This window comes from Vitis riparia, chromosome 19, assembly GCF_004353265.1.
Source record: "Vitis riparia cultivar Riparia Gloire de Montpellier isolate 1030 chromosome 19, EGFV_Vit.rip_1.0, whole genome shotgun sequence".
Lineage (NCBI taxonomy): Eukaryota > Viridiplantae > Streptophyta > Magnoliopsida > Vitales > Vitaceae > Vitis > Vitis riparia.
The window spans coordinates 5479564-5501110 of NC_048449.1; the positions used below are offsets into that span (position 1 = coordinate 5479564).

Below are 21547 nucleotides of genomic sequence, written 5' to 3' on the forward strand. Positions count from 1 at the left end.
ATTTGGAGAGTAGCCTTGTCCACGACCTCCATTAAACTTCCTTCCACCACCTCTGTTATTAGAGGAAGAGGCATAATTGGCAGACATTTGTTCAATCGAGCTTTGTTGCTCAAGACGATGCTCAAAGGCTAATAACATACTATGTATAGCTTCAAAAGAGATCTTATCATCTCTAATGTTGATAGCAGTAACAACAACATTATAATCGGATCCAAGACCTCCAAGAAGATTCATAACCTGATCTTGTTCTGAGACAGGTTCTCCAATAGCAGCTAGATTATCAGCAGCTCCTTTGATCTTCATTATGTAGTCTATCATCGACATTGATCCTTTCTTTGTGGATTGTAATTCGAGTCTGAGTTGCATTATCCTAGCTCTTGAAGAAGATGAAAAAATACTTTCCAAGGCATTCCAAGCAGAGTGAGAAGTATTATGGCCTATGATCTGTGCCATGATACCTGGTGTGAGCGACGAGTAGATCCAACTGAGGATTGTTCGATCTTGTCTCCTCCAAGCAACAAAAGCTGGATTGATCACTCCTGGACTCAGATCTTTCTCCGGACAGATAGAGGTTCCATCAATGAAATCCTCAAAGCCATTAGCAAAGACGACATTATCAATCTGAGATCTCCATAGGATGTAATTCATCCGATCAAGTTTCACAGGCAGAGTGTGATTAAGCATCTGATAGGAAGGAATGGACGCCATTGTTGAGCTGTGTCCAGATCCAGTGAACCAGAGGAAGAAGAAGACTGTGTCGGAGTAGAGGCCATGTTTGGATCGAGAGAAATAGAGAGAAAGTGAGAAAGCAAAGAAAAATTCAAACCTTGACTGAGAGCTCTGATACCAAGATAGAAAAACTGAAGCTGAAGACTCTACTCTCTTTGTTAAAGAGACAAGAGAGAGATATTTTAATATATATATATATATATATATATATATATATATATATATATATATATATATATATATATATATATATAGTGTTCAAAGTACATGGAGACAGGCTGTAAATAACAGCTGGTAAAAATAACAACTCAATAACAATAAAGCTATACAACAAGTGGGCTGGGCTTCATCTCGTGACATTAGTAACCAACTCCTCTGTTCTCCTCTGCCTCTGTTCTTGGCTTATCAGTAGTTGGGTCGTTTGGAAATTCTTCTTGAGGAATAAAGGATAATTGTGGTTTAGTTGTTACAATGATTGTTTGTTCTAAGCCTCTATTTGAAACGACTTCTCATTATTTCCGCACCATTGATTCATTCCACCCCTTAGGATACCCATGTAACTTAAAATAAGTTTTACGGGTATGTTCCGTATTCTTACAGTGATTACAACCTCGTCCTTCCAATTGTACTTTCACCTTGGAGGTCATGTTTGGCTTTCCCATAGCAGGGGACTCGATTTTGGTAATTTGAAGAGTTTATGGTTGTGGTTGCCTAGCCCTAATTCACTTTGATGCCATGATAACACTGGTGGTGATCTTTGTACTTGTTATCATCATCGCCTGTCTATTATCCTCTCTCTGGACACGAGCGTAGGTTTTTTGGATTGTAGGAAACGATCATATCTATAGTACATCACTCTGAATCTTATCTAATCTATCATCTAAACCATCCAAAAATATATATAAACCTTCTCTTCTTGTTAGATCGATATTTCTAAGTATCATCAACACACTTCATTAGGTTAGGACAACAAAAATCAATCTCGCTCTATATATAAGCCATGCAAATCATTATAATGCTTTTTGATGGATCCTCCAGCTTGTCTCATTAGGTTAGTAAGCTTTTTCTTACTGTTATTTTTTTCAAATCGTAAACTCGAGATGTATCAGTTCCACAAAAAAAGTCACAGCAATAGAATCTCATACCATTTTTGGAGTAGGAAGCGAATAAAATTACCGATCAAGGGCGGGCCCATTGAGTTGATTACCCGTCCTTTTATGATTGCATTTTTGGTTTGTCATTCCCAAAAACTCGAGTCTATCAGTGAAGGCTAGGCTGTGGGAAGTACTCTCCATTGATATATCCTGGTTTGTCTTTACTAGAGATATACATCTTGAGCACCTAGGACCATAAATGCAATCGAAAACCATGGAAGACTTCATTTGGCAAACCATAATTTGAATAACCAATAGAAATTGGGAATAAATCGTTTTTTAAAGAAAAGGATGTAATGGCCGAAGAAGGAGAAAAGGAGAATAGATGAGATGAAAGCCTTGAAGCTTTCAGGTGTAGCCTTGGCATTTTTATAAAATCAGACCATCACATCAGAATACAAGCCAAGTTAATAGTGAGGGGTGGTCCTGAGGTTTGATGAGGAATCTTAGGGGTGCAGTATAATTTCAGAAACTACAGTATGACACTGCATTGTCAATAGCCTGAAGGAGTGCAAGTGTAAACACAAACTTTCCATTTTCTTTAGAAAACTCCTGTATATATTTTTTTTAAAATGAAAGTAGAAATAGAGCAAAAATAATAAAATGAAATAAAAGAAACGGAAAAAAAATAAAAATAGGATTATAATGAAATAATAGTGAAGTACAGTGTGTGTGCTGAAACTGAGACCATGAAATAGTTGAATATGGGAACAAAATTAGAAATTTAAAATATATTATTTCAACAACAAAATTCAATGAAGAGAGTCAAACATGAAGCATATAATTTACAAAAAATCCCAACATTTGATTTTAAGATTTATTATTCAAATATAAAATCTAAAATTTATCACTCAATTTAAAAATATTTTAGTTCACCTTTAGAAATTAAATCATATTTTGGCACTTATTAGGATGAAAGACTATTTTTCAAAACCGAAAAAAAAGTAATTTGACGGGTTGATTTATTTATATCTTTTCATTAATAATACCTTATCTTCTAATTAAGGTAAGCTTATGTTTCCAGCACTACTAGCAAACATACAGAAATAAAACACCTTGATTTCACTGTACCACTGATCGGAATCAGAGTATTAATGTCTCTGAAGGGGAGTTTGGCTTTTGGTATCATGACGTTGATTCAGATGGCCGTGCTTTTGTGCTACAGTTTGGCGTTTAGAGTTCTTCCATATGGTTATAGATTTTTGTAGGAAGTTGCTAAGATGAATAATGGATAGCTTGGTACCATCACATGGTGCATTGTAAATGATGAAGATAACAATCTGGAGGCCAGGCTGAATTTGTAGAAGCGCCAGCGACTTAATACTGGAAAATTAGAATGCCTTTGACAATGATTTTGAAAATGATTTAAGTGTTTCTATTCTTCCTAATATTAAAGATAAAAATTTTGTGTTAAAAAAGTTCAAAGGGCTGTGGCAAACAGACTCTTAATTTCATGAGAGTTGGTTTTCAATAGTATTTCTGGTTTGAGGGCATCATAAACCAACCATTCTTAAAATTTGAACTAAACTTCCAGTTACATGTGACAGAAAGTGGATTAATTAAAATGCAAGATAATCTCTTCAACGAGGCAGCAGAGAGAAGGTTCCAGTGTTTATGGAGGATGGCAAAGCTACCTAATTCCAACCTCATATTGGCACCGCATCTATTAGCATGGAGGTTATAATATCTTTTAGAGTGGTCTCAGAGTGAGTATAGCCATCTTCGTTCTTGTATATAACATCTATAACACAAGCAAGATTTAGAACTCGCGTGACGATGGTCATTGGAACAGCTGTTGGCATGAGGCACTCTTCATTGATATCCTTCCATGCATCTCTTACTTGTTTATTAAATTCCTTGTGTGTTTCCTGCTCCGAGGCACCATGTTGCTTCATGTAACATTCAACAGCTGAGGCAACATGTCCTCTTTTTTGTTCAAACTACAAAATTAAAATCATTAAGGTTATTGGAAACTAGAGAGATATAAAAATAATTGTTTGAGCCATTTGAATTCAGAAGTCATAAGGTCTGTCATACCTTATGAGAAACCATGTCATCCATGAGCCTGCAAATTATTGCTGAAGCCCTGACAATCTTAGGTTGACTGAAGACCCAATCGAAAGTTTCTTCTGTCACGGCATCTCCCATTCCGACAAAAGATGTGGTCGCCAGCATTGAGTATGCAGAGGTAACTAATGCCACATGCATATACTCCTCCATGGTTGGTATTTGTTGTACTTGAAGCCATTTGGCTTCCTCATGATATGCTCTGACTTGATTTTTCATCTGAAGAATGGATTTGGTTTTTATTTCATCAGTGTTATTAAGCTTATTGATTCTTCAAGTATAATAATCACAGGCAAGCCTTACTGCTTCTTTTGCATAGTAGACCCGATATGATCTTCCTTCCTTGGCCATTTCTTCCTCAATTTCACTGTATACATCTAAGAGTGCTCGATAACACACTCTCATGTACTCTGGTAGTTGATCTATGGCACTGATATCCCACCTGAAAATCAAGTAGCTGTAATGATAAATGACTATGCAGAAGATGAACTTTTAACATAAATATACAAAATCTGGATTCAACAATGGGATTGAAGACCAAATATCAAGAAGTGTATGAATTAAACCTCTCAACTGCTTCAGTGAAGAGCTCGAGTTCTTCGAGTGTACCATACACGTCATAGATGTCATCAATAATGGAAGTCATGGCTATTACTTTAGTCAGTATCCTTCTAGCCAAGAAAAACTGGGGCTCAAAGTACACCCCCAATATCCAAAAGTAGCACTCCACTACTCGATCTCTCGCAAAAGGAAGCTTGTGTGCAAAGTCTAAATCTTTCCACCACCTAAAAACAGTACAATTCAAGGGAACTAGTCAAGTAAAATCTAATACCTTTTGAGCTTCCAACAAACAAATTAGGCAGTCCTACATAATGAACTTACGCAGCAATATCACTTAGCTCCTTCTGGTGTAATTTCTGTAATAGGTTGAAATCTAACTTTGCTAGCTTCAGCAGAGCTTTATTATGAGAATCATCCGCTTGGTATATTGAAAAATAATGTCTGGCCTCTAGCCTAGGTAACCCCTTTCGGATGGGCTGCTTTAGGGCATGATCTACTTGTTCAGCGAGAGGATTTGAAGAGTACTTTGCCATGGACCGAAGGTGAGTGGTGCAGAAAGCAAGTGCTTCATCTAATATGTCTTCTCTATGTACCCTGAGATGCGTAGCTTCATACAAGCTTAACATCCCCCGCACATCGCTGCTGAGGGATTCCTTGAAGTTTCCTTCACTATTCTTGAACTTGTTGAATACATCTACTTCACAACACACAACATAACTAGGAGTTTCAAATTTGTAGATGATATTCATACATATACCTAAGTATTGCATGTGTATTAAGTTTCTTCGCGTGATAACTAATGGGAGTGTATCATAGTTTTGAGAAAACTGAAGATATGATGGAATAGACTCACCACATGAAACATTGTACCCTTGTTGTCTTAGTAACCGAAATCGGAGAGCAGCAGTATGAACATCATCATCTTTTTCAGCAGAGATAACGTAACCATCGAACATGTGCTGTAATGCTTCATCAATCTCACTATCAAAATGGTATGCCAGGCCTAGCCGTTGGATTGCATCAATCAAGTGTAACTTTTGCTCGGAATCATCAGCCCCAGTGATTAACAGCATCCTCACTTCCTCTTTCAGTTGTTGAACTTGTTGCTCTAAATAAGTATTAGCGTTCTGCACCACCAAATTGAAGCAATGAATATAATAAAATTATTGCCTTGTTAAAAAAATTCACAATATCCCTGGATCAGCCACTTAATTTATGATATCACAACATTCTAATTATAATAGGGAGTACCAAGAGCTAGCATGGGCACGCTAGTACTCAACAATATCGTGCAGCTAGTAGACATATATCTTACTGTGAATTCGGAAGCATATGAAAGAAAACGGTCCCCCCAAATGCTAGGATGAAAATTTGCACAGCGCCGGGCAACTGCGGGGGTGGCATTTTGAGATTGAGCAAGAAGCACTACTGAAGATTGAGCAAACATTTTTCTACTCTGCCTTGGAAGTTTGTTATACTATTGCCCGATGCTTTTGCCTCAACTTCAGTGCTCACGAATTTATAGGGCTCCAATCCAGAGCCCAGTGGCCATAAACTGACCAAATTGCATGTGAAAACACGTAAATCACACGTAAACCACAAGAGGGAGACTGATATTTTGAGGTAAACTTGATGTGACGACCTCAACAAAATGTTCTTTTGAAATTAGACAATTAAGGACCACTGTTCCTTTTTCAAAAAAATTTCATCCACTATTTCAGAAAAATCGTTACCGGTATGATTCCTGAAAAGACCCTTGGCTTGAATTTTTGTGACTAGCTTGTTCAACCTGATAACAGTGGTCCAACATGCTTTGTAAGAAAATTATAAAAATATTCAAAATTGTAAAATCATCATTAAAGCATTTGTTAGTGTTGCCAGTAGGAAATTTATTAAAGTATTAATATTACAAAACATAAAATAACAAATTTTTATGTAGAGGATCATCTAATTAAATTAAGAGATATAGGGTAATGTTCATATCTTAGATTTCTTTTTTTTCTTTTTCTAGTTACTGTATCAACTCACTCACCGAAAAATAACATGTTATGGAATGTTGGTGTGATGTGGATGTCTAAATTTTTAAGGAAAGATCTCCATCCGCACATGTTTTTTAATCAAATTAATATTAGCCAATCATATACCTTGTGGTGATACGATATTCTTATATCCTTTTCAAAACAAAAGAGACAAAAGACAATAAGATTCCATGCACTACAGGGTTTTATCACGAGGACCATCTAAATAATTAATAATTAAGAGGTGTAGAGGAAAGTTCATATCTTTGATTTTTTTTTTTTCTAACTACCATATCAAATCTTGGCCAAGAAAAATCTGGTTTCATTTTAACATAAAATGAAAAGTCGATGTCTTAACTTTTTAAAGAAAGGTCTCTATCCATGCATGTTTCTAAATAAAAAAGGTCTCTATCCATGCATGTTTCTAAATCAAATTAATATTTGCCACCATATACCTTGTGGTGATAAGATATTCTCATATCCTTTTCAAAAAAATGAGATAGAGAGAACAAGGATTCCATCCACTACAACAAATATGGATTTTTACCGGTGATTAAAATAGAGTATTTTGTGGTCGAAGAATTATTTTGTATAAAAAATTATTTATGGTGGGTTTATTGCAATAAGTCCATAAACAATTATTTTTAACAATAAAATTTAATTTTATAGAAAAGTTACTAATTTTTTCATAAAATAAAATTTATGGTAATATGTCAGTTTTCATTATAAAATAAAATTTGTAGCAATATATCATTTTCTCCATAAAATAAGTTTATAGCAACATGTCTTCTTTTTTCTTTTTTTTAATGAAAATAATTATGGTAAAAAGGTTTTTTTTTTTTTTTTTTTTGCCATAAAAAAATTCACGGTAAAAGATCACCCTTTTACCATGAAATAAATTTTTTGGAGAAATATATTTTATTATAAAAAAAGTTATTCTTATGTAGTTCCCATGTTTCACCTTTAATTCATCTCTCCTATAGCAGCTTTAATTATTATTTTTAATAAATTCAATATTAATGTTAACATTTCAAATGAAATAAACATTTTCTTGCTCAACATCAACTTTTTGGACAATAGAAACCTTTGTATAGGCCAATTATAGTTACGTAAATGCTTTTATAACCATCCATTTGTAAAAAATATGAACTATGGATTGAAGTATAGTACATGCCTCAACTACCTATCCCTATATAATCAATTCTTTCTTGAAATACAACTAAACAAAATAAAACACAATTGAGTATCCACATGACAATTGTTTCTTGCATGATTATCAATTCAAGTTTGTCTTTATAAATAACATCATCATTTACTACATTTAGAAGAGTAAGAAAGAAAAAAGAAGAAGAAGAGATAACTCAAAAACAATTTGCAATTTTCCATGGAATCTTTTACCTCTACATGATGTATCACACATAGCTTAGGAATCTAGAAAAAATTAGTTTACATGAAAGCAGTTGTCCATCTATAGAAAGAAAATTTTTGTTTAAGTAAAAAATAAAAATAAAAAAACCCAAAGATTAAACTCAAAAGCTATGTATTGTCTCAATTAAAAAGATTTTGCAAACATTAAGCTTAAAGAGACATGTAATTATCATTGCAATACTAATTTACATCATCTCTTGAGATTGTTAATCCACTTCATCTTATTTCAAATTTGATATTGATTGAAAATCAGTTTGAGTTCCATCCGCACATGTTTCCTAATCAAATTAATATTAGCCAATCATATACCTTGTGGTGATACGATATTCTTGTATCCTTTTCAAAACCAAAGAGACAAAAGAGAATAAGGATTCCATGCACTACAACAAATATAGGGTTTTACCATGAGGACCATCTAAATAATTAAGATATAGAGGAAAGTTCATATCTTTTTTTTTTTTTTTTTTTTCTAACTACCATTTCAACTCTCACCCAAGAAAAAACTGGTTTCATTTTAACATAAAATGAAAAGTCGATGTCATAACTTTTTAAAGAAAGATCTCTATCCATGCATGTTTCTAAATAAAAAAGGTCTCTATCCATGCATGTTTCTAAATCAAATTAATATTTGCCACCCATATACCTTGTGGTGATAAGATATTCTCATATCCTTTTCAAAACAAAAGAGATAGAGAGAATAAGGATTTCATATCCACTACAACAAATATGGGTTTTTATCATAAATTAATTTGTGATTAAAATAGAGTATTTTGTGGTAGAAGAATTTTTTCCATAAAAAATTATTTATGGTGGGTTTATTGCAATAAGTCCATAAACGATTATTTTTAACAATAAAATTTAATTTTATAGAAAAGTTAATAATTTTTTCATAAAATAAAATTTATGGTAATATGTCAATTTTCATTACAAAATAAAATTTGTAGCAATATATAATTTTTCTCCATAAAATAAGTTTATAGCAACGTGTTTTCTTTTTTGTTTAATGAAAATAATTATGGTAAAAAGGTTTTTTTTTTTTGCCATAAAAAAATTCACGGTAAAAGATCACCCTTTTACCATGAAATAAATTTTTTGGTGAAATATATTTTATTATAAGAAAAGTTATTCTTATGTAGTACACATGTTTCACCTTTAATTCATCTCTCCTATAGCAGCTTTAATTATCATTTTTAATAACTTCAATATTAATATTAACATTTCAAATGAAATAGTTAATAGAAACATTTTCTTGCTCAACATCAACTCTATGGACAATAGAAACCTTTGTATAGGCCAATTATAGTTACGTAAATGCTTTTATAACCATCCATTTCTAAAAAATATGAACTATGCATTGAAGTATAGTACATGCCTCAACTACCTATCCCTATATAATCAATTCTTTCTTGAAATACAACTAAACAAAATCAAACACAATTGAGTATCCACATGACAATTGTTTCTTGCATGAGTATCAATTCAAGTTTGTCTTTATAAATAACATCATCATTTACTACATTTAGAAGAGTAAGAAAGAAAAAAAAAAGGGATAACTCAAAAACAATTTGCAAATTTCCATGGAATCTTTTAGATTAGGAATCTAGAAAAAATGAGTTTACATTAAAGCGGTTGTCCATCTATAAAAAATGTTGAGATATTAGGAATGCTTTCCTTATATCATTCTTTCCTTATGTCATTCAGTGTTGGGATATTAGGAATGTTTAGATATTAAGAATATTGAGATATTAGGAAAGTTGAGATATTAGGATATTAGTTGTTATTTCCTTATATTATTCTTTCCTTGTATCATCCTTTCCCATTCTTAGAATGGTGATTACCCTCTATATATACCCTGTACATGAACGAATGAAAGTATGAATGAAAAACTACCATTCATCAATTTGAAGATGGTATCAGAGCCATGGAACTGAAATCCTGGATATTTTGTCGGTAAGGCCAACCATCGTCCCTCCTTTGCGAGAGAAAAAAAAAATGAGTGAAAAAAATACTATTGTTTTTCAATCTGAAGGTACTTTCAATCCAGGAATTATTTTGACTGAATCAAACTATGACGTTTGGTCACAACTCGTGGAGATGCATATTGCCGAACGGGAAAAACTTTCCTACATTCGAGGTAAGACAAATCTACCAAAAGAGTCAGAAGATGGATATGAAAAATGGTATGTTGAGAATCAAAAGGTGAAAAGATGGTTGTTAATGTCCATGAGTCCAGAAATTATGAAGCGTTACTTAAGCTTACCCACCGCTCAAGAAATTTGGAGTGCATTATCAAAGGCCTTCTATGATGGAAGTGATGAATTACAAGTTTTCACTTTGAATCAAAAGGCCTTCACTGCCAAACAAAATGGCAGGTCTCTTTCTGGATATTATGGAGAGTTAACTGAAATTTTTTGCGAATTGGATCATCAGGATAAGGTAGTCATGAAAGACCTTGAGGACATTGCAGCATACCGGAAATCCATTGAACGACAACGGGTGCATATCTTTCTTGCTGGATTGGGTGGTGACTTTGAGCAAGTTCAAGGAGAGATTCTACGCAAAGATCCTCTTCCCGATTTGGAAGAATGCTATGCACTGATTCGACGAGAGGCAGTATGTCATGCTAATATGAAAGCAGAATCTGACAACCCTGACACCTCAGCTATGGTAGTCCGACAACAATCAACCCGAAATTGGCAGGACCAATCCAAGACCAACCATCCTAAGACAGACCCTAATATTGATAAGTCAACCTTCAAATGCACTCACTGCAATAAGATTGGTCATATCAAGAGTCGTTGCTTTGAAATTGTGGGATATCCAGATTGGTGGGATCACAATCGTGATCAACGGAAGAAGGATTCCAAGAAAACCTCGACTGTAGTTGTTGCCGAAATAAAAACAGAGGCTAATGTTGATGAGAAAGCCTCTACATTGGTAGCCGCTACAGATTATGGTGGTAAGTTTTTAAATATTTCTACACCTGTTATTAATAGTGCATGGATAATTGATTCTGGTGCTACAGATCATATGACTTTTGATTCTAGATAGGTCTCACCGCTTAGACCTTCCTCACAAAAAATTGTTTCCACAGCCAATGGTAACACAACCCCAGTCATTGGGGAAGGATCCTTAACTCTTACTGATACTTTGAATTTGGATTCAATTTTAGTTGTTCCATCCTTAAATTACAATCTTTTGTCAGTTTCTCAAATCACTGCAGCCTTATCTTGTATTGTCATTTTTTGGCCTAAATTTTGTGTTTTTAAGGACATCCAAACAAGACAAACGATTGGTTGTGGTATTAAGCGGGGAAAACTCTATTATTTGGACTTGCAGTCAAAGGATTCAAATAAGTTGCGACAAGCCTTGATGACAGATGGATTTAAGGGGGAGAAGAAAAAGTCTGAAATTTGGTTGTGGCATCGACGTTTGCGACATGCTTCCTTTGGTTATTTAAAAAAATTGTTTCCTAGTTTGTTTACAAAGAGTGATATTTCTGGTTTCCGTTGTGATATTTGTGAATTGGCTAAAAGTCATCGTGCTTCGTTTCCATTAATTTTGAATAAAAGCCCGTCTCCTTTTATGGTTATACATTCTGATGTTTGAGGCCCATCCAAAGTCCCAACTTTGAGTGGTTCGCGTTGGTTTGTTACTTTTATTGATGATTGTACCAGAATGACATGGTTATGCTTGATGAAGACCAAAGATGAAGTGAACTTGTTGTTTCAAAATTTTCATAAAATGATTGAAACTCAGTACAATGCAAAGGTTCGGGTTCTGCGTAGTGATAATGGTGGAGAATATCAGAGTTATGATCTTCAAAAGTATTTGGAAGGACATGACATCATTCATCAAACTACTTGTTCCAATACACCCCAGCAAAATGGAGTCGCTGAACGGAAAAATCGACACTTGTTAGAGGTTGTTCGTGCTTCCTTGATAGCAGCAAAAATACTGATATCTTATTGGGGAGAAGCAATCACATCTGCTGCATACTTGATCAATCGGGTACCTTCTAGCTCAATTAACTTCCAAATACCTTTCCAAGCTCTTACTAATGCCATAGTTGCCCCAACCGTCCTAAATCTACCTCCTCGTGTTTTTGGTTGCATGGCATTTGTGCATCTACACAAACACCAACGCACCAAGTTAACTTCCCATGCATTGCAATGTGTGTTTGTTGGATATGCATTGCACCAAAAGGGATATCGATGTTACCATCCTCCAACTCGACGAATGTTTATTACAATGGATGTGGTGTTTCATGAAGATTCGATGTATTTTTCATTCGAGTCTGAACTTCAGGGGGAGTACCATAAGGAAATTCAGACTCTCGATTATGATTATCATATCTCTGAGGAGGAGGAATCTGGACAATCTGAACTAGTGAACCAGAAAACGGGCGAGTTGGATATGAGTGGTCAACAATTTGGGTCTGAAGATGTCTTCACTGAAATACCAAACCAATCATCGTCTGTTGAGGGTGTTCTTAATTTGGAACCTGATCCATTCATGAAACGGTTACCACACCGTCATAATAGAGGTATTCCTAAACTCACATATGAACCTGAATTATCTACTAAAGTCAAATATCCCATGAGCAACTATGTGTCTAACCATCGTTTGTCTGAATCAAATAAGTCATTTGTAAATCAATTATCTACTGTAACTATTCCTAACAGTGTGCAGGAAGCCTTAGCTGATCCAAGGTGGAAAACAGCCATGAATGAAGAGATGAAATCATTGCAGAAGAATGAAACATGGGAACTTGTAGAATGTCTACCAGGAAAGAAGTCAGTTGGGTGTCGTTGGATCTATACTGTGAAGTACAAGGCAGATGGTAGTATTGAACGATTTAAAGCAAGATTGGTAGCAAAAGGGTACACTCAAACTTATGGAATTGACTACACAGAGACATTTACACCTGTAGCTAAGATTAACACAGTTCGAGTATTACTATCTTTAGCTGCAAACCTAGATTGACCATTACAACAGTTCGATGTGAAAAATGCCTTTCTGCATGGCGAGTTATCTGAAGAAGTATATATGGATCTTCCACTAGGATGCATGGTGTCAAAAAAGCAATGTCAGAAGGTGTGCAAATTGAAGAAGTCATTGTATGGGTTGAAGCAATCCCCGAGAGCATGGTTTGGAAGGTTCACAAAGTTAATGAGAGCTTTTGGCTATCGTCAAAGTAATTCAGATCACACTTTGTTCCTGAAAAAAGCAACATGGTAAGATTACGACACTCATTGTATATGTGGATGACATGGTAGTTATAGAGAATGATCCTGAAGAAAGAAAAGCTCTGCAAAATTATCTATCTAGAGAATTCGAAATGAAAGATCTAGGTCCTCTGAAATACTTTCTTGGGATTGAAGTTTCTCGATCAAGTGAAGGAATTTTTTCTGTCTTAAAGAAAGTATGCCTTAGATCTTTTACAGAAGACTGGAATGTCGGGATGTCAACCTGTTAATACACCAATAGAAGAAGATTTGAAATTGTGTGTTGAGTCTAATCAAGTATCAACCGATAAGGGAAGATACCAGAGACTTGTGGGAAGATTAATGTACTTAGCTCATACAAGACCAGATCTTGCTTATGCATTAAATGTAGTGAGTCAATACATGCATAATCCTGGAGAGCAACATATGAATGCAGTCATGCGTATTTTGAGGTATTTGAAGAATGCTCATGGGAAGGGAATTTTGTTTGCAAAAAATGTTGATCATCAGAGTATAGAAGTATATACTGATGCTGATTGGGCCGGTGCAGTGGATGATAGGTGATCTACATCTGGTTACTTTACCTTTGTAGGTGGTAATCTTGTGACATGGAAAAGTAAGAAGCAGAATGTCGTCGCTCGTTCAAGTGCAGAAGCAGAATTTAGAGGTATGGCTCTACGACTTTGTGAGGCATTATGGTTAAGACTCCTTTTACAGGATTTAGGTTACCTATCTAGGCAACCAATCCGATTGTTTTGTGACAATAAAGCCCATGTGACATTGCTCATAATCCAGTACAACATGATCGTACAAAGCATGTCGAGGTGGATAGATTCTTCATTAAGGAAAAGTTGGATGATAAGATTGTGGAATTGCCTAAGATTTGATCAGAAGATTAGTTGGCCGATATCCTTACCAAAGCTGTCTCAAGTCAAGTATTGTCAAAAGTTTTAGACAAGTTGGGCATGTGTTACATCTATGCACCAACTTGAGGGGGAGTGTTGAGATATTAGGAATGCTTTCCTTATATCATTCTTTCCTTATGTCATTCAGTGTTGGGATATTAGAAATGTTTAGATATTAAGAATATTGAGATATTAGGAAAGTTGAGATATTAGGATATTAGTTGTTATTTCCTTATATTATTCTTTCCTTGTATCATCCTTTCCCATTCTTAGAATGGTGATTACCCTCTATATATATCCTGTACATGAACGAATGAAAGTATGAATGAAAAACTACCAATCATCAATTTGAAGAGAAAGAAAAATTTTGTTTAAGTAAAAAATAAATAAATAACCAAAAGATTAAACTCAAAAGCTATGTATTATCTCAATTAAAAAGATTTTGCAAACATTAAGCTTAAAGAGACATGTAATTATCATTGAAATACTAATTTACATCATCTCTTGAGATTAATTGTTAATCCACTTCATCTTATTTCAAATTTGATATTGATTGAAAATCAGTTTGAGTTCCAACAAAGGAGATTAAGAGAAATTATATTTGAGATCCAACTAAATCTCTTCGAGAAAATTACCAGAAGCTATAGATTTGACCAAATCAACTCTGCTTCTTTCACTTTTCTATACCTATCACCTTTATTTCTCTAACAACAAAAAACTCACACATCAAAGACATTTTACAGAAAACACCTTACACTATCTCCAATCAATCAACTGATCAATCCCTCAAACAAACATAGAAATCAAAATTCTCAAAGATCCAAAACCACTTCCATAAAACAAAAAATAATACGCTTCTTAAAGTTTTATTAGTTGCCAAATAGAAAAAGGAAATGTAAAGAGAAATGACCATGATATCATTGAAGAGAAGGCCTCATTCTTCAAGTGAGAGTTCATATAAGAAGGCTTTGTTCTTTAGGCAAGAGTTCGTATTAGCTACAAAGATGAAAATTTAAGGTCTACTAATTCTCCTAATGTCTTTTCCCCTTTGTACTCCTGACTAATTAACACATTATCACAACTCACTCACAAACTTACTTACACCCCATTGAAAGTAAAATGGATGGTGATGATGCTTAATCCCTATCTTCTCACTCTTAAATATGAAGTATATTTTTGTGACTAGCTTGTTCAACCTGATAACAGTGGTCCAACATGCTTTGTAGTGATTGATAGAAAATTATAAAAATATTCAAAATTGTAAAATCATCATTAAAGCATTTGTTAGTGTTGCCACTAGGAAATTTATTAAAGTATTAATATTACAAAGCATAAAAAATAACTAATATTTATGTAGAGGATCATCTAATTAAATTAAGATTTTTTTTTCTAGTTACTGTATCAACTCACTTACCCAAAAATAACATGTTAATGGAATGTCGGTGTGATGTGGAAGTCTAAATTTTTAAGGAAAGATCTCCATCCGCACATTTTTCTTAATCAAATAATATTAGCCAATCATATACCTTGCGGTGATACGATATTCTTGTATCCTTTTCAAAACTAAAGAGACAAAAGAGAACAAGGATTCCATGCACTACAACATGTCTTCCTTTTTGTTTAATGAAAATAATTATGGTAAAAAGGTCTTTTTTTTTTTTTGCCATAAAAAAATTCATGATAAAAGATCACCCTTTTACCATGAAATAAATTTTTTGGTGAAATATATTTTATTATAAAAAAGTTATTCTTATGTAGTTCACATGTTTCGCCTTTAATTCATCTCCCCTATAATAGCTTTAAATATTATTTTTAATAAATTCAATATTAATATTAATATTTCAAATGAAATAGTTAATAGAAACCTTTGTATAGGCCAATTATAGTTATGTATATGCTTTTATAACCATCCATTTGTAAAAAATATGAACTATGCATTAAAGTATAGAACATGCCTCCACTACCTATCCCTATATAATCAATTCTTTCTTGAAACACGACTAAACAAAATCAAACACAATTGAGTATCCACATAACAATTGTTTCTTGCATGAGTATCAATTTAAGTTTGTCTTTATAAATAACATCATCATTTACTACATTTAGAAGAGTAAGAAAGAAAAAAGAAGAAGAGATAACTCAAAAACAATTTGCAATTTTCCACGGAATCTTTTACCTCTACTTGATGTATCACACACAGCTTAGGAATCAAGAAAAAAATGAGTTTACATTAAAGCGGTTGTCCATCTATAGAAAGAAAAATTTTGTTTAAGTAAAAAAAAAAAAAAACCCAAAGATTAAACTCAAAAGCTATGTATTATCTCAATTAAAAAGATTTTGCAAACATTAAGCTTAAAGAGACATGTAATTATCATTGCAATACTAATTTACATCATCTCTTGAGATTAATTGTTAATCCACTTCATCTTATTTCAAAATTGATATTGATTGAAAATCAATTTGAGATCCAACTAAATCTCTTTGAGAAAATTACCAGAAGCTCTAAATTTGACCAAATCAACTCTGCTTCTTTCACTTTGCTTCTCTACCTATCACCTTCATTTCTCTAACAACAAAAAACTCACACATCAAAGACATTTTACAGAAAACACCTTACACTATCTCCAATCAATCAACTAATCAATCTCTCAAACAAACGCAGAAATCAAAATTCTCAAAGATCCCAAACCACTTTCGTACGTAAAACAAAAAAATAATACGCTTCTTAAAGTTTTATTAGCTGCCAAACAGAAAAAGGAAATGTAAAGAGAAATGTCCATGATATCATTGAAGAGAAGGCCTCATTCTTCAAGTGAGAGTTCATATAAGAAGGCTTTTTTCTTTAGGCAAGAGTTCGTGTTAGCTACAAAGATGCAGATTTAAGCTCTACTAATTCTCTTATTGTCTTTTCCCCTTTGTACTCCTGGCTAATTAACACATTATCACAACTCACTCACAAACTTACTTACACCCCATTGAAAGTAAAATGGATGACGATGATGCTTAATCTGTATCTTCTCACTCTTAAATATGAAGTATATTTACATTTATAAATACAAACATACTTTATTATATGTAAGCATAGATAAAAATAATTTTTGTTATAAATATTAATTGTGTGACCAAAAATTATAGAAAATAATTTATTACAAATATATGTCATGGATAAATATTAATTTTTACCATAAATAAATATTTCATCACCAATAGTAAAAATTCGGTATGAAAAATAAAATTATTGTGAAAAACTCCTTTTTACCATGAAATGTCCTTATAGTTAAAAGTATAGTGGCAAATATGAAATTTTATTGTAGATTAAAATGCAAGACAATCTTTACAACAAAGCAGCAGAAAGAAAGCTAGCTTCATATTGGCACAGAATCTATTAGCATGGAGGTTACAAAATCCTTTACAACAGTCCCAGAATGGGTATAGCCATCTTCATGCTTATATAAAACATCCATGGCACGTGCAAGATTCAGAATTCGCATGAGGACGGTCATCGGAACAGCTGTTGGCATGAGGCACTCTTGATTGATATCCTTCCATGCGTCTCTTACTTGTTTGTTAAATTCGTCGTGTGTTTCCTGCTCCGACGCACCATGTTGCTTCATGTAACATTCAACAGCTGAGGCAACATGTCCTCTCTTTTGTTCAAACTATAAATATGGAATCATAGAGATTAGTGGAAAATGCAAATACATAAAATCTATAACAATCTGCTTCTAACCATATAGACATTGTTTGTTTTAGGTCCAAATGACCCTCACAATTTTAAAACGTATTTACATGGTTAAGAAGATTTCATATTTCTATAACACAAAAAACTCTCTCTCTTATCTGACATGAGATATCACAATCATCCCATATGCATGTATAATGACAACTTTCTCACATATATGACTTGGAATATCATAATGACCCCCATACAGGACATGAGATATCACAATCACCCTCCATGCAGACACAATGTTCTCTGTCCCATGAGATTGTGGAGTCAAACAGATAAACACTTTTCATGGGGCCAAACAAACCCTCACATCGAGGTTTATAGATAATAACCTGCTCCTAACTTTATAGATATTATTTGTTTTAGGTCCAAAGGAACCCTCTTAACTTTAAAATGCATTTACATGATTAAGTGGAACTCATATAACAAAAAAACTTTTTCCCTCGTCCAATATGAAATATCATAAAATCATTATTTGAGCAATTTGAATTTTAGAAATAATACATGTGTAACAGCTCCAATAATTCATGGTACCAAACATATTTACTAATTTGTAAGTTATTAGTCTGAGACAGCATAAGGATTACCATACCTTGTGGGAAACTATATCATCCATGAGCCTGGAAACTGTGGCTGAAGCCCTGACAATCTTAGGCTCACTGAAAACCCAATCGAAAGTTTCTTTTGTCACAACATCCCCCATCGCAATAAAGGATGTGGTTGCAAGCATCGGGTATCCAGAGGTAGCTAATGCAACAGGCATATACTCCTCCATGGTTGGTATTTGTTGTGCTTGAAGCCATTGAGCTTCCTCATAGTATGCTCTAACTTGCTTTTTCATCTGAATAATGGATTTGGTTTTTATTTCATCAGTATTTTAATTAAGGTCATTTCTTCTTAAAGTAAAATAATTACTTGTAAGCCTTACTGCTTCTTTCGCATAGTAGAACCGATATGATCTTCCTTCCTTGGCCATTTCTTCCTCAATTTCACTGTATACATCTAAGAGTGCTCGATAACACACTCTCATGTACTCTGGTAGTTGATCTATGACACTGATGTCCCACCTGAAAATCAAGTACTGTAATGATAAATGACTATGCAGAAGCTGAACTTTTAACATGAAAGTGGATTATTGACTATACAAAATATGGATTCAACAATGAGATTGAAGACCAAAGGTCAAGAAGTGTATGAATTAAACCTCTCAACTGCTTCAGTGAAGAGCTCAAGTTCTTCAAGTGTACCATAAGCATCATATATGTCATCAATAATAGAAGTCATAGCTATTACTTTAGTAACTATCCTTCTAGCCAAGAGGAACTGGGGCTCAAAGTACACCCCCAATATCCAGAAGTAGCACTCCACCACTCGATCTCTTGCAAAAGGAAGCTTGTGTGCGAAGTCTAAATCTTTCCACCACCTAAAATACAGTACAATTCAACGGAACTCCTCAGGTTAAATCTAACTCCTTTCAAACTTCAAACAAACAAATAAGCAGTCGTACATAATTATGTACTTACGCGGAAATATCACTTAGTTCCTTCTGGTGTAATTTCTGTAATAGGTTGAAATCCAACTTTGCTAGCTTCAGCAGAGCTTTATGATGAGAATCATCTGCTTGGTATATGGAAAAATAATGCCTGGCCTCTAGCCTAGGTAACCCCTTTCGGATGGGCTGCTTTAGGGCATGAACTACTTGTTCAGCAAGAGGATTTGAAGAGAATTTTGCTGCGGACTGAAGGTGAGTGGTAGTGAAAGCGAGTGCTTCATCTAATATATCTTCTCCATGCACCCTGAGGTGTGTAGCTTCATACAAGCTTAACATTCCCCGCACATCGCTGCTGAGGGATTCCTTGAAGTTTCCTTCATTATCCTTGAAGTTGTTGAATAAATCTGCTTTGCATGACACACAACATGACTCTTGATTTTCCAATTTGTGGATAATACTAAAATGAGGTGTGTGGTTCATATTAATAGAGGGCAAAAGTTTCATACTTTATTATGGTGAATATTTTGTGGAGCACAGTATTGAGAAAAATGAAGATATGAGTGAAAAGACTCACCGCATGAGACATTGTACCCTTGTTGTCTTAGTAACCGAAATCGGAGAGAAGCAGTATAAACATCATCTTCTTTTTCAGCAGAGATAACGTAACCATCGAACATGTGCTGTAATGCTTCATCAATCTCGCTCTCAAAATGGTAAGCCAGGCCTAGCCGTTGGATTGCATCAATCAAGCGTAACTTTTGCTCGGAACCATCAGCTGCAGTGATTAACAGCATCCTCACTTCCTCTTTCAGTTGTTGAACTTGTTGCTCTAAATAAGTATTAGCGTTCTGCACCACCAAATTGAAGCAATGAATATAATAAAATTATTGCCTTGTTAAAAAAATTGACAATATCCCTGGATCAGCCACTTAATTTATGATATCACAACATTCTAATTATGATAGGGAGCACCAAGAGCTAGCATGGGCACGCTAGTACTCAACAATATCGTGCAGCTAGTAGACATATATCTTACTGTGAATTCGGAAGCGTATGAAAGAAAACGGTCCCCCCAAATGCTAGGATGAAAATTTGCACAGCGCCGGGCAACTGCGGGGGTGGCATTTTGAGATTGAGCAAGAAGCACTACTGAAGATTGAACAGACATTTTTCTACTCTGCCTTGGAAGTTTGTTATACTATTGCCCGATGCTTTTGCCTCAACTTCAGTGCTCACGAATTTATAGGGCTCCAATCCAGAGCCCAGTGGCCATAAACTGACCAAATTGCATGTGAAAACACGTAAATCACACGTAAACCACAAGAGGGAGACTGATATTTTGAGGTAAACTTGATGTGACGACCTCAACAAAATGTTCTTTTGAAATTAGACAATTAAGGACCACTGTTCCCTTTTCAAAAAAATTTCATCCACTATTTCAGAAAAATCGTTACCGGTATGATTCCTGAAAAGACCCTTGGCTTGAATTTTTGTGACTAGCTTGTTCAACCTGATAACAGTGGTCCAACATGCTTTGTAATGATTGATAGAAAATTATAAAAATATTCAAAATTGTAAAATCATCATTAAAGCATTTGTTAGTGTTGCCAATAGGAAATTTATTAAAGTATTAATTTCACAAAACATAAAAAATAACAAATATTTATGTAGAGGATCATCTAATTAAATTAAGAGATATAGGGTAATGTTCATATCTTAGATTTTTTTTTCTAGTTACTGTATCAATTCACATGTAATGTTGGTGTGATGTGGATGTCTAAATTTTTAAGGAAAGATCTCCATCCGCACATGTTTTTTAATCAAATTAATATTAGCCAATCATATACCTTGTGGTGATACGATATTCTTATATCCTTTTCAAAACAAAAGAGACAAAAGACAATAAGATTCCATGCACTACAGGGTTTTATCACGAGGACCATCTAAATAATTAATAATTAAGAGGTGTAGAGGAAAGTTCATATCTTTGATTTTTTTTTTTTTCTAACTACCATATCAAATCTTGGCCAAGAAAAATCTGGTTTCATTTTAACATAAAATGAAAAGTCGATGTCTTAACTTTTTAAAGAAAGGTCTCTATCCATGCATGTTTCTAAATAAAAAAGGTCTCTATCCATGCATGTTTCTAAATCAAATTAATATTTGCCACCCATACACCTTGTGGTGATAAGATATTCACATATTCTTTTCAAAAAGGGAGAATTATGTTTTGGG

General features: G+C 34.0%; 2 protein-coding genes across 3 annotated transcripts; both read right to left on the bottom strand.

Moving 5' to 3' along the window:
- Positions 1–3332: 3332 nt before the first annotated feature.
- On the bottom strand, positions 3333–5977 carry LOC117909329 ((-)-germacrene D synthase-like). 2 transcript variants are annotated; one of them, XM_034823329.1, is made up of 7 exons: positions 5827–5977; positions 5365–5638; positions 4833–5205; positions 4517–4735; positions 4254–4392; positions 3921–4169; positions 3333–3823 (listed from the first exon to the last, which is right to left on the bottom strand). In XM_034823329.1, exons 1-7 carry the CDS (start codon positions 5956–5958, stop codon positions 3530–3532), a joined length of 1680 nt encoding a protein of 559 aa, XP_034679220.1. In that variant the 5' UTR covers positions 5959–5977; the 3' UTR covers positions 3333–3529. The 2 variants fall into 2 exon arrangements, with proteins under 2 accessions (XP_034679220.1, XP_034679219.1); XM_034823328.1 differs by having other exon boundaries at positions 4833–5208.
- An 11402-nt stretch (positions 5978–17379) lies between these two features.
- LOC117908513 ((-)-germacrene D synthase-like) lies at positions 17380–20505 on the bottom strand. The gene is made up of 7 exons (XM_034822143.1): positions 20349–20505; positions 19887–20160; positions 19344–19716; positions 19025–19243; positions 18749–18887; positions 18413–18661; positions 17380–17749 (listed from the first exon to the last, which is right to left on the bottom strand). Exons 1-7 carry the CDS (start codon positions 20478–20480, stop codon positions 17456–17458), a joined length of 1680 nt encoding a protein of 559 aa, XP_034678034.1. The 5' UTR covers positions 20481–20505; the 3' UTR covers positions 17380–17455.
- Positions 20506–21547: the final 1042 nt, after the last annotated feature.